At 43.5% G+C, this 14,893-nt stretch overlaps 1 protein-coding gene across 1 annotated transcript in view; it reads left to right on the top strand.

The window, feature by feature from the left end:
* The window catches only part of atad2b (ATPase family AAA domain containing 2B), a 132,136-nt gene that overhangs the window by 61,272 nt on the left and 55,971 nt on the right, over positions 1-14,893 (top strand). Inside the window, exon 24 of the mRNA XM_080453753.1 lies at positions 4,396-4,524. Within this exon, the coding sequence (XP_080309879.1) occupies positions 4,396-4,524 (129 nt within the window). The remainder of the gene's footprint in view (positions 1-4,395; positions 4,525-14,893) is intronic.

Raw genomic sequence — 14,893 nt, 5'->3', positions numbered from 1 at the left:
ATAAAAAGGAAAACCCAAGTGTGAAGACAAGTCTGACCATGTGAGACTAGTAATACTGCATTGACAGAATCATTTGTTTATTTTAAATTATAAACAGCTTTTGAGGAGAACATGGCGTGTCCCTGTAGTGAGTTTAACGTCAATCATTTTCAGCTTTCTCCTCTCAGTCTCAGAAAGCCTTTCATAGATCACATCAAACCCACAGAATCCCTTTTTTCCCCTTCCTTTTACATAATGTGTTTGAAGAAGCCGAGGATGGATGACGAAAACAGAAACTTTTCATTTATGAAGGAAAACAAACTTTTGCCGTGGCACCCAACAGGACTTAATGAGGCGGACAGTTGATTTTTTTTCTAAGCCGTGGAAGTAAATGGTGCCTAAGGCACCATCCTCCCAGACAGTCCCTTCTGTTCTTGTTGTCTGGATGTTGCTCTGCAGTTGTAGGCTCAGCAAACCGCCCCGAGCAGCATGAGGTGGACCTTCGGAGTAGATGGGGATGTGGGACATCCTTGCACTCGCTCCGCTGATGCAACGCGGTGCAGCGGCTTGCACACAGCCAAGCCGCTGCACCGTGTTGCATCAGCGGACTCTTCCTTCAAGTGCCGGGCGTTATGTGTGCAGTCAAACGCGTATAATTATTTGCAAACACCCGTGTGGCAATATGAGACGACAGATAAATGAACACGCCTCCTCCCTTGGTCAAATACTGTGACACGGCATTTACACTTAATGGGTCTCCTTATGAAACATGTAGGCCCATGTGGTAAGTAGAGTCATTATGTGGAAGCATGCATACATGTATAGTAAGGGCCTCGTCATTACGGTCTCCCTGGGGAACGGGCTGCTTGGCCAAGTCAATGTGTGTTTGAGTGTACGTGTGTTTACCATACATAAGAGGCAAGGTAAAATGCACTCCCACACAAGCATATAATGTGTACGTTATTAATGCACTGCAGTGTTTCCAGAGGCCTGCACTGCCCTAGTCTATCACAGTGAATGTTATGAATCATAATGACTTTGCCACGGTAAATGTACAGGGATTTCTTTTGGCCACAGTGGTTGCCGACACAACTTGGGAACTGGTTAAGACTCACTGTACATACTGACACAGAGTTCATACATTATTTCACTCGATATTATTCATTAAAGGCTCAATTAGTGATGCTGACAAATAAATGGGTGGCCCCACCACCAACTCTAGGTGATTGACTGAGCTCTAGATATGACAAGAGCTCAGTCTGTTGTGTTATATCAGTGTGATATAACAACAGAATGATACATTATTTGCTGCTTTTTGGGGCTGTAGCTACAGTAATGCTGTTGGTTTGTTTATGCTGGTAATGTTGGTAAATTGAAGGAACATAAATTAATCCCACTCCAGCCTTGATTGAAAAATACAATAAGTAATCATTTGGCTTGTCTTACGCAGGGGAAAGAAATTAGTTTGTAAACGGACCTGAATTATGGTTAATGATGAGGTAGGAAAGATAACATTTTCAATCTAGAAATAAAACTAATTCAGAATGTATGTGAATACAACCCTCATTTGTATGTTTTAAAATCATCTGGATTTGGCCTTTACACATGTTGTTCATGAACAACAGAGTTCACTTACATACTACCTACCTTTTGACCATCCATACACAGTTTGTCTTCACCTGCAACTTCTTTGTAGTGTTGCATTTCACATGAATGATTGTAAAATCATGCTAAAACATTAACATTTGACTGCATCAGAGCCACCACCTACTGTACATCTAAAAAAAAATGTTGTAGAAACGCTAAAAAGTGTTAAAAGAAATTAACAACATTCAACCCTCATTAACTCTCTCAGTGCCAAGCCCCGAGTTATCCCGAGTATTTTCTGAATACCCTCCCTGCCAGCACGAGAATTCCAGAGTTTTTACTTTTTACTGTGATCGCGCTATTCTGTTAATTTTTCACCATAGGTTTCGAGTTCCACTTACTTCACCCACACCTGGATCCGGTTTTATGACGCAGATTCCGTTTACGATTCTCATTTTTTTCCCCCGGTCATTTTCGGCCAGAATAGGGAAAAACACGTTTTTTCACACGGTATAAAAAACGAACCGAGAGCTCCACTTCTATTTTCTTTAGTCTGGGTGACGGACAGTCATCGCCGTTGTGAATCACATCGGGTTTATGACGTATGCACTGTTTGGGCCTCTTTGGGGGGGGGGGGCGAGCGAGTCAGCGAGGTGATCAAGCTGTCTATTTGCTGCTCTCGGCTGGTAGAACTGTTTATGAAAATACTCTGGCATTAATAAGGCATTTGGTTAAAAAATAAAATTTCTATGCACTCCCACCAGTATCCCCCCTTGCCTCCCCTTTATTCTATTACTTGGTGCCCTAGCCAGCGATTTCGAGCGTTTTTACTAACCTTTTGTAAAATCATAGAATATTATTCTTCACAACGATCCACCCGGTGATCGCCTCAAAAGACGTAAGGGAGTCTCTGAGAATCGGAGGGGGGGGGGGGGGCAGAGACGTGCTGTACAACTAAAAGCAGCAAAACAAGGGTTGTTGTTGAAGACTCAACCCAGTGTCTGGGCTGTGGCACCAGGGATGCTATATAAGAGCGCTGCTTCACGTATTTGACACTGTTGTGCCCTTGTTCCAGGCCAGTCCACTCCCCTTGTTTTTTGGGCGGTGAAACCGCCCCTATAAGTGAGATTTGGAAAAATGTACAAATATCTTGGGCAGTGAAACCGCCCCTAAAAGTGAGGTTTGGAAATTTGTACAATTATCCTGCGCTGTGATTGGCCAATCACAATCTATTCAGGACTGTGATTGGCCAGTGTCACATGACACATGTGCATAGCCCTATATAAGCAACCATAACTTAAAAAAAAACATAAATTGGTTTTTTTTAAGTTATGGTTTTATCCATCATAAAGAGTGTTTCAATAAATGTATTTATCTTTTGTACATGATTGATCGACTCCATTCAGTATTGTGATTAGCTAGCAAGACACATGCTGTGATTGGCTAGTGATACTATATATTAGTTATATAGTTATTTATTTTTTGTACATCATTGGTTGACTCCATTCAGTATTGTGGTTAGCTAGGAAGACACTGCCCACTTCACACAGGGTGTGTTTTTTTTACTGCATTTAGAGATGATTGCAAACCCAAAGGGATAGGCTCCAGTGGGATATTACAAATTAATTCAATTTGGAGTGCATCTCTCATTTGTGTAAGACAAAGCATATAGGATTCAATCGTATTGCACCCGTGGAAAACATCGTTCCAGAGACAGGGGTTCTAACCCTTACCCATCTTTATCGTTGTGGCCCTAGTCTCCCCGTGGTATCTTCTTTTTTAGCTCACATATCCGAGAGAGATTGGATTTTTACTGGGCTTTGAACTTGCATACCTCCGGGTCGCTCTTTTTTCATCTAATGAGAGCCTTGGAAGCCTGCGTTCTAATGAATGGATTTTCAAATACGCAGCAAAAATTTGGGTTATTTTGCTGTGTTTGTTTCCCTCTTTTGTCTTGTTGGTGAAACGCGCAGGCCCCTACATCAGTGCAAGAACAGAATTCACCTGCACAAGTTGAGCGATACAGTATTGCAACCATAAACATTTCATCTTCTACTATCGCTGCTGTAAAGCCTTCAGTTAGTCCCCACACTGCATGCGGGCTTGTTGCGTCAGCAGCAGCAAAAAGAAAACACTTCAAATCTATAGATGGTTGCCTCTGCAAGCAGACAAGAGGAGCTCTTATACTTTAGTCTAAAGGCTTAAATATACGTGTAATTTGAAGTCTGATTTGAAATGTCTCCTTCAAGAGTTGTCGATTGAGCTCACAGCAGTACCACCATGCTATCAACTCTGAAGCACGCAGACACTCTCAGCCATTGAGTCTCAGACACGAGGACACACAGAATTACATACTGCTTTAGCAGAACAAGCGCTTGCATTCTGCAAGGTCCTCTCTGGCAGATGGTGAATAATAATAGCCTTGAAATGCGCTATACAAATAAACTTGCCTTGCCTTGTATTCCTGCATTAATATTTCTTTTTTATTTGCATTTACTGTCGCCCCAGCACCACCACCACTGTGTCTCTCCACTCTCTTGGCCATCTCTGTTTGTCTACTTACATTTGCATCCTATTCCTGTTTATCTGTCTGCTGCTTTGTCTGGTCTTGTTTTGATACATGCACTCAAAGGTGTGTGCGTGTGTGTGTGCGTGCGCGGGTGTGCATGCATGCACACAAACACAAAAACAGCCTCTCTTAGTGTGGTTTTACACATACCGTTTCATATTAACAATCTATTTGATAAGGTGTTTTTTATACACATTTTTGCTCTCATAGTGGCACACACCACAGTGTTGTTGGTAACTGAATCTCTGTGGCGTCGGCAGATCTCCAGACGCCGGCTCAGCCGATTGCAGCTCCAGGCGCCGTGGCAACCAGGAAGCAGCCCGCCGCGGCAGAGGAGCAGGCGGGGAGCAGCACTCAGGGCGAGTCTTCCGACAAACACTGCAGCAGTAGTGAGTGCACACACACACACACACACACACACACACACACACACACACACACACACACACACACACACACACGCTGCACATACATGATATGATATCGCACACAGAGCATCGTATCATACACACAGTCATGCATAGTGCATACGCACACACATGCACACGTAGTCCATATACTACAAAGCACACTGTGTCTGGATTTGCACAGTTAGACATACTGTATATCAATTACTATGGTTGGAAATTTGATTTGATCAAGATCCTTTGATATGTTGCGATTCATTGCAAAAAAAAAGATATATATATAATCAATTTTGCATGTCTGTTGACTGCCATAAAAAGTTGCAGTCTTTCAAAAACACTAGCCATAATACAAAAACATAAATGCATAATACATCAAAGCATCAAAGAATCGATACAGAATACAGATTGTGGCAAAAAGAATTGCTATCTTGTACTGAATACATTTCCCCGCCACCCCTAATGCATACTGTATTCATACTTTATTTCATACATAGATGCCATAGTCAACTAGGTCACTGTCAATTACTAGCAGCAGTGAGTCCAAACCACCAAGGCAGGCAATAGAAACCACTTCACTGTAACAGATGATTGTAGATTTTGGCGTTTGCCCATTCCATCTCACTTTTGGTGTGGAAGTGGCCCATAAGGATGAGGAGCTGCCAGGAGACTAACGTTGATTTTCCCACTTTTGAACACCACTAATACATGCACACATGTGCACACACACGCAGACACACACCAGATAACAAATGTCTTGCCTAATTTGTTTCTCTCTGCATCTCGTTGAGCAAGTAATGCAGATCTTATGCACGACTGGTGTTTAGATTTATGGGGAAAAGGAAAATGCCCTGAAAATCTAACCCTTTATTCAGGAAGGGAGGAACCAACCCCTCTCTCCCAGCAAGTGTTTTTCAAACCACCGTTTGACATTTTGTGTGCATGAGATGGAAATGAGTTTGCTTTAAAATGGAAATGCCGTTCTCGGAGTCAGCCTTATTTAGACAGCTGCCCAAAGGCCTGACTTCACAGTATTTAGAGCAGGCCACCTTAAGCTGATTAAAGGTTGCACCCCCCCCCCCCCCGAGCCTCACTCTCGTTACGTTTATCTCTTCTCAATTGCTCGCTGTGTTTGTCTCTGCGCCAAGCAGCTGCAGTATATTATAGAAACATACCAGATGTATGTGATGCCCACACAGCCATTGGCTCAACCACACACACACACACACACACACACACACACACACACACACACACACACACACACACACACACACACACACACACACACACACACACACACACACACACACACATACACACACTCATGCACATGTCTCTCAGCAGTGGAGAGACGCAACGCAGTGGGCAGCCTCATTAGAGAGGCCGGTCTCTCCTCCCCGCTCGCAGCGTGATCAAGCCACGCAGCAGCTCTACCATACCACCTACGGCAAGCGACAGGTGGACAGGGGAAGAGAGGGGCGGGGGACAAACGAGGTCATTACCTGAACGAGACACATGTAAGCAGGTTGTGTGTGTGTGTGTGTGTAACCAGAGCGGTCCCCCGAAGCTTCCACCTGGACAACATGGAATGGAAGGAGGATGTGGCTTGTGTGGCTATGCTCAGACACGGCTGAGAATGAAGCATGGATGACTTCAGCATCCTAACACATTACAGCAGAGCAGCAGAATAATGTACTCTATGTACAAACACACATTGAGATTTATAATTTTTTAGACCATTTTAAAGGGTGAGAAGACTACCGGTAGTCAGGTATGTTTAATCCATTGACTACAACTCAATATATACTTTTCAAAGCATTTTGTACTGTAGTTTATTCGATTTTGAAGGAGTGCCATGAAAAGAAATGTATGTACAGTATATTTATTGATCACTATATTTACTTCCATTATTACTCCTACATCAGCTCTAAATAATGTAATATCAATATGGTATTCAACATTATCATAGATTTTATAGGCAGTAGGAGCCCTATACTGTAGCTTGGCATTGTGTGGAGTGTACCGGTACTTGTTTTGCAGTGCAATACCATTTTCCAACACAGAGTGGCGCTTGCCTCTCGAGAACATCCCTAATAGGCCCCCTACTGTGTGAGTAAACCATTTCTCCTCCTAGGGAGGAGGCACCTCCTTGAGAGATGAGAGTCTCTGTCGGCTGCCATAAATAATGTAAGATACTGGTTACGTCTGAGTCTCTGGCTCACCACTATTTATCTTGCTGGTCCAGGCCGAGAAAAAGCACTTCTGTGGTCGGAAGGGGATCTTCTGGCTTTATGCCACACTTTGTCCCATCTTAATACAATCCGAGGAACTGTGTTGGGGCTCAGAATGATAGACAGGCACAGAGCTAAGGCTTAATGCTGTCATTTTTTATTTTTTTTAAAGCTTGCTACTTGAGGCTCTGTGGTGTTAGTCACAACCACCAGCAAAAGACTCGTTTGACCTATGTTTGACCGTCACGCATTTTATGACGACATCAATAACTACTGGACTGTGTGGGTTTATGGCATGTTTCACCAGTAGGAGATGCACCCATCACTGCTCTGCCAAAACCGAGGGGACACTTTACACCGACAAAACTATTAGGCTTCTCACATTTCGCTTCAAATACAGCTTAATCTGAAGATTAAGATCTTTCCATCTGTACACAGGCAGGAGTTTGAAACCAGAGCCCGCTGTTACAAATGTAACTACTCACAAAACTGAAAATAAACCTCGTGAGCCAGAACTTTAACCATTTCTAACCTGGCGTCCCTAATTTGGCTTATGTTATTACACGCGAAAAATTTCAACATTTTTGTTGTGAGCTCATAGATCGGCTATTTCTGTTGTCGTATGACGAAGTATATCGGGCTTAAGTGGTAAGTTAAATTCCACTTTTAACCCCTCAAAAGTGGTGTGTGTGTTTAACACACACACACACACACACACACACACACACACACACACACACACAGTCTGATTGGTTACTGTGACACTGAACAGTAAGACTATATTCTGCCATTATCCACAGTCTTTATCTGGCGGAGCAAAGTGTCACAGATGCGGTCCACCAATTCAGACTCTCAGGGAGAGCCGTTATCGGGCCCATCCAGAGGCCTAATTAATTAGGCTAACTCCGTTTAATTCATTTGTGACATCGGCAACCAATTCTCACCTGGAACAACACAGCGAGGCAAACTACGTAGGTCCAATTAGCCTAATTGATCACAGAGTAGTCAATTATGTGTTGAGATATGATGCAACCTTACATGGCCAAGGAGCACTGCGTTGACTTGCTGATGTGTGTACGTACAGTACAGTACGTTAACGATGCGATGAACCCGACGGATGAACTTCCACCCCGACTGCACTCGGGTCAAGTTGGGGCTGCTGGCTGCTTGCCTCCTCCCACAGTAAAGGTTAGGACATTTGGAGGGCAAACTGATCCCAGATCACCCCCCTCGGGGAGGAAAGCCTATCTGGGTCCATTCAGGTGTCTGCAGTTCTATAGGGTTCTTATCTGGGTTCAACCCTCACTCTCTTTAACTTCCCTTCTGCTCCATCTCCTCTGTGCTGCTTGCCTAGAGCTCAGACTGTCTTCTGACATTCAGCGATAATGGAGGTTAGTGCCAGGGCTGAGATGCCATTTGGTTTGGGAATAAAATAGAACTTTATTGCCATGCCATGGGCTGAAATTAGATTTGTCACAAGTACAGTTTAACAATCACATAATGATCGCATACTCTACATACTGTACGTGTACATACAAGGGAGTTGGATGCACCAGGGACAAGGGAAACTTTGTATACATTTAATTTGGCTCGTTATCATACCTGTCAACATTAGGCGGTGAAAAAGAGGGAGATTTGATCTGCAAATGGCTTTCTCCCATGCATCCCTGCCCCCATATAACGCTACTTCACAGATTCATCGAATAAATATAAGAATGTGAAAGTAAAATGATTTTTTTTTAAAGTGATCAAACACCTACATTTACATCACAAAAAATACCAAGTGCAAACATTGTTAGTGTGTTTGGAGCCACCGTGCTCCAAACACATGTCAGGCTAAGATCGGCCTGACATCAAATGTAGGATGTTTGCTGTTGCGGCTAGCCATTAGAAAAGAGAAGGTTTCGCACTGAAATTTGGAAGTGTATTTCTTCTTTGTTTCTTCCATTATCAATGGCAACAGAGTGGACAGCTTGGGCAAGAGCACATGCGAGTGACACACGTCAGGCAGGGACACACCCATTTGATTTGTATCACTATGAAGTCGGGAGATTAATGGGCCGAAAATGCCAATCGAGAGCTCAGCAGGAGAAAGCGTTCAAAATAGGGAGACTCCGGTGGAAATGAGTGTTGGCAGGTATGCATGTTAAAGTAGTGGCTGAAACTCAAATTCAGGTATGGATGGATTGTTATTGTTGTTGACTATGACCTAAATGTTTCTGTATACAGGTTAATTTTACAGTTTCCTCTGCTGCTTGTCTGTAACAAATTGCACAAATAGCTTTATCCATGTTTCTCTGCTACTCGGTGTGAGCCTCACGAGCCGAAAGGCCTCGCTGTCGGAGCGCCTGCCTTGATGTCAAGTGAAAGATCATAGGGATGGGGGCGTGGTTTGCATAATTTGTCAGTGCAAATAGCATGCGCTAGCCCCATCCGCCTACACAGACAGACACACACGCACACACTCTCAGTGATGGGAGTAAACCTAGGACCCATTTCTCAGGTCATGGCCCTTGGTTCATTCTTAGTACATTGCCACGAAGATCCAGTTCATTTGCAGTGCCATGCCTTCATCCATAATTAATTCATCTCAGTCTTACTTGTTCTCTTACGGCTGTTTTCAAACCAACTCCACCAGCTGGCTGCTTCTATTCTTCTAAAAGTTCTGCAGAGTGCACGTGATGGAAACCGTGAATTCCCTATCCTTTATTTATTGTAAACATGTTTATATTGCACACACAGTCAGTAGCCTGTATTGTCTGCTTTCGTACGTTCCAGATCACAATGTCCTCACTCAAGTGTTTTTGACAAGTTCTAGTGCAACTGCAACTCAACAAGACTGCTCTTATACAATAGTTGAACTGTGTTTATGTGGGGAAAATAAAAAGAAATCGAGGGGACGCGTAATGTGTCCTCGACATCAATCAATACCATCAATAATACCTGCCTTGCATCGCATGTCATAGTAAACAGACTGTATCTCTAACAAAGGTCTGAAGGGCCATTCACACAGAGCACTATAATGATAACAATAACTATAGAACGATCAAGAAAGGAAAAAGAGGCACTCTTCTGGTGAAAAAAGTCAAAAAGCCTTTATTGATGTTGCTAGTTCATAATAGAATTGGTTAAAAACTAGGATAACCCACACATAGCGGCCAGCACGGCCTTCTTCAGGGTATGGCTTAGAAAGATTTTTAAGGCTACATTTTTATAATTATAGTGCTCAGTGTGAACAGCCCTTTAGAAAAGAGCCTGATTAAAAAATCTGTTGTTGTTGTGGGGAAGGATTCGCACAAGGATTCACACATTAAACAGGCTCCTCTGTGTTCTATCCAAGTTCATGCAGTTCATTTGTGCTCTTTTTATTTTTCTCCCCGACAGGGTACACAAGGTTGTTCTTATCTTGCATCTCGAGAAACACAGAAAGAGAGAAGTTTAACCTGGCAGGCAATGCGTTTTACATGCGAGTGGATGTCCATTATGTTTCCACAATGCATGTGTGCCATTTGCCAGCTCTTCATCCTATGGCAATAGCTGGTAATTGGCGCATCGGTGCAGACCAGTTGTTGCTCTGCCTCAACCTGTGCTCTGGAAGATGCTGCAGGGGCTTCAGCTCTTGACATAATTGTTTGAGTGAATGGAGTGCATGCTGGGCTCAGAGTGAACACATGGACCTCACGGCTAGCTCGCTTCTGTAGCCAGGCACCGGACCGCTACCTCAGGCCCGCTGACCTGCCAAAACGTCAAGAATCCAGACGGGCAAAGAGCGTGCTTCTTCCTTGACACTTCCCTCTTCACTTCTGTCTCTCTGTATTTCATTTCCATGTCTGTCCTCCTTCCCTATCTCCCACTTGCTTGCTCCTTACCTCTGTAAGATCCTTCCTACCTCTGTTCTTGGGTCCTCTGATTCCGTCCATGAAATGAAAGTTTGATGAGCGAGTCCGATGATTGGCCGTGCTTGATGCCAGCCATGCTCGACTGAACACGAGTTATTTGACGTGTTCACTCAGGGACTGTGTAACAAGACCTCAAATTGAAAGCCCATTGCCTTAATGAGGTCCTGATATCCAATCTATAAAGAGATCATTAGGAATGAATCTCCTGCCTTTTTAATAACTGAACTGCAGGTTCAGTTTTGCCTGAATGAAATGGAAAGTGAACCGACTACGGCCCTCATAAGAAGGACGGCCGTTGCAAGTCGCAGCTGTTAAATTATACAGAAACACCTTGTCATAATCCTTGCCTCCTAAATGGCCCAGCCTCTAATCAGAATACGTCAGCGGCCGACGGCAAGAATAAGGAAACATCTGGCCCAGTGTGGAAAAGGCAGCATTATTATTAGTTATTATGACTGGACACAGAGAATCTCCCACAGCTGCGTCCAGGCAGCCATGCAAAAACAATCTGAGATGCACACTTTGACGCCCTGCGGTGCTCGCTAATGAAATCCCTACGAAGCCTTGAGCCAGTGAGCTCCGCGTAAGCTGCCATTTTGTGGGCACAGATGCCTGCTGGAACATTGTGGCACCAAGCGTGAAATGAATGTAAAATCAACCATGATGCCTTTCACTTCTGTTTATTGTTTTAGCGTGCAGATGAGCCAGCATCAGCATCTCCTAGAGGTATCAGCCCTCTGTCTCTACGGGTCCATATACTCGCGGTGCCTCGCCAGGCACAGTGGTTGGTCTTGTGCACATGTGTTCAATGTACACAGTCACACCATGCAAAGTTGGGTGTCGGTCCTCCTCACGGGGTTTAATATCTGTTGTTTATTACTATGCAATTCAGATGCGGATATCATTGTAAATGGCTCATATGTCTCCCTGATAGAAATGGGCCCAGAGAGGTGCATTGGAATGATTGATTATCTCTCTTCATTGCCTCCTTGCATGCCCAATGAAGGTAAGCCGTGCTGCCCGAGGATGTCACAGAGAAAGGGAGAGAAAGAAAGAAAGAATATGGTATGTCTTTGCTAGACCGAGAGCGAGTTACAGTGCTGACTGGGTCCAATTATGATGAATGGTTATTGCCTTTTCATGGGTTAAGCCTTGTATTTTACAGAAGATGCCAAACAGGGGCAAGGGTGAGCATATAAAATACTGGCAATTCGTTGATGTCCATATTAAACAGGGCTCCTGAGTTATAGGTGATTTTTCTGGCTTTGTTAACACAGTTTTTCCCCCCTCTGGTGTCAAGGCCTAGCAGGTTTTTTCCATTATGTTGACACTTGATTGTGACTGAGGGCAGCCCTAATACAGCGTCTAAATTGTTGTTTTGAAATTTCCACTCATGGACTGTCTGCTTAATGAGTTGGGCAGCAAGAAAAGAATGACATATTTGTTGTTCTGGGTTTGAGTTTTTTTTTTTTTTTTTTTAAGGGTATGTCGGCCGTCTCAAATTATATTCTGAGGCTGTCGGTGGACAAGTCTTGGTTTGGCTTCCATCCTGAGCTGAGCTGAGCTTTCAATGATAAACAAGTTCTCTCTCTTCATCTACACTTCTCTGCCACACTAATGAGCAGCAGCCCTGGACCTCAGCATTTTGGCTACACTTGAAGTAAAACAATAAAATAAAAACATTTTTCAGCATAGTGCAGTCAATTGGGCAATTTCAGTAAACATCAGAAGCTAGCAAACACTAAACAGCCTAATAGGAAAGTCTCTCTTTCTGCCTTCTTCTGATAGGTTCTAATTGATTTGAGTCATTGCATGAACATGATGCAATTAGTTGGAATGACTTATGGATCTGTTGTCATCTTTGCTTCGCCCCATGTCCCATTAAGCAGTGAAATTATGCAGCTTGGTCTCTAAACCGAAGGTTGATAAACAATACAGCAATCAGCGATTACACTGCAGTCTACATACAACCCAGCTGCAATATTACTTTGTCTTATTGGTTATGGCAATTGATAAAGGCCTGCTAATTTTAATTATTAGACTCCACAGTCTATTAAGAAGTCCAATGGATATGAGGAAGATGATGAACCTCAGGCCCAGACAGCTAACATCAGGGCCAACGATATCCTTGACATAATGCTCATCAGCAAATAGCAATGGTCCTCTGTTGTCTGGGGCTGAATTGTAATGTTTCTTGTGCCTGAATATTGGGAAAGGTAATGTGTACATTTTCCACTGTGCATATTAACTCTCCTAAACACTCTTAACTCTTTCAGTGCCAAGAGTATTTTCATAAAGTACTCCCAAACTGCCAGGAATTTGCGTTTTTTTAAATTTTTAAATTTTGTAATTTTTCATTCAAATAAATGATCTGATTGGGGTTTTAAACCCATAATACAGTTCTACCAGTAGAGAGCAACAAATCGACACATTGATGATCTCGCTGGCTCACTCGCCCCCTCCCAAACAGGCTCACGTCATATCCGGTCAGAACCGGATGTTGACATTTTCGATAATCGTTGATCGGGCTAAATTACGATGCGATACACGACTACGATGACTGATCGTCACCCAGACCAAAGAGAGTAGACGTGGACCTCTCCGTTCGCTTTTTATACCGTGTGAAAAACCGTGACTTTCCCTATTCTGGCCGAAAATCACCGGAGAAAAACAACGTGACCCGGAAATGAAATTTTTTTTTTACATCCGGCTCCGGGTGAGTCTGATGTAGTCAGGAAGCGAAAGTGATCATGAAAAATATACAGAATAGCGCGACCACAGTCAAAAGTAAAAACTCGGGATTTCTCGTGCTGGCACTGAGGGTACTCGGGAAAAACTCGGGATATGTCGGGGCGTGGCACTGAGAGAGTTAACATACATGCACATAGCACTCACTTGCAGCACCATTGGACCGTTGCAGAGAGAGAGGCACATTAAGCGACATGAGTCACATTAGGATGCTACTGTATAAGACTGACTTTTCAATTATATATCAAATTGCTCCTGGAGTTGCTCTTATCCAACCTAAACACCACATATCCATTAAGCTAAGGAGACGAGAGGCATTCTCTCTCAGCACAACTGCCTCTATTTCTTCCAGCACCAAGTCATTATAGCCTTGCCATCTGAGAGTGGAGGGCAGACATATGTAATAAACCGGCACACCAGGGTTAAAGTGGATCCTCTGCACATTATTTACCCACCCATCTCCTCTTATACCGTTGCATGACTGACGGCCCCTTGTTAACCTGGCGTTCCTATGAGAAATATGGCAGAGGGCTTATTAATAGTTTGATGAGACAGGTCTGCTCTTTGTTCCTGGAGCTGCTTCACGCCACTCCAGGATCTTTGTCATGGGCAAATAGCTGTAAATTGCTGTGTTTCACACAGATCTCTCGCTGGCCCTATTCAGACCTGGTGTTTTTTTTTCTTGGTTCCGATTATATCCTGCTTATGTCTGGATCAGGCTGAGACTGGTTACTGTGCACACCTTGCATTAGAATGTTGATACAAATATCTAGTGAAAAGACACAGACACACGCACACGAAACCCCATGAAATTACTTGATCGATTTTTGTTTTTGTCCGCAGCGGGCCGAAGGCTGTGTTGTATATTTGTGTTTTAACCCATTAATACCTGGAACGCATCTGTGTCACTTTAGATGTCTTTGGCTATTCAAAAATAGCAGATATACAAGCTCATAGCGCGGCACCGAGTGCCGCGCTATGAACTTGTAGATCTGCTATTTTTGAAAAATCGTGAAAAAAAAAAGTTTAGATTTTTTTCCAAAAACTGTTAGGATTTAGATTTTTTTTTAAAGAATTGCCTCAGGTCTTAAAGGGTTAAAAAACGATTATTTCCAGCAGTATCACGTATTGTTGGCTGTATCATCTCAATGCTTCATTACAACTCATATCTCAGCCTTGAGAGTTCTGTCTGTCCTTTCACTGCCCCCCTAAACTCCTCCTGACCTGGCCGAACGCAACTCAAGCGAGCAGCTTTTAGTCTCACAAATTAACTGGGAAAAGCTTAGGAGTCCCTTGGAGTCCCCAGAATGTTGCCAACTGAGAGGTTATAGAAGCTTCATTTCCCATCTGGGGAAACATCTAAATGGGGTGAGTGAATAGAAGAGATGCTTCCTCTCCCTCACACCTCCCACTGAGGTGCCCTTGAGCAAGGCACTTTCACCCCCGTTGCTCCAGTGGAGCCGTTCATTGGCC

This window comes from Gymnoscopelus braueri (assembly GCF_963280865.1).
Source record: "Gymnoscopelus braueri genome assembly, chromosome: 16".
Taxonomy (NCBI): domain Eukaryota; kingdom Metazoa; phylum Chordata; class Actinopteri; order Myctophiformes; family Myctophidae; genus Gymnoscopelus; species Gymnoscopelus braueri.
Note: the sequence above shows the minus strand (reverse complement) of the source record. Positions and strands in the feature narration are given on the sequence as shown.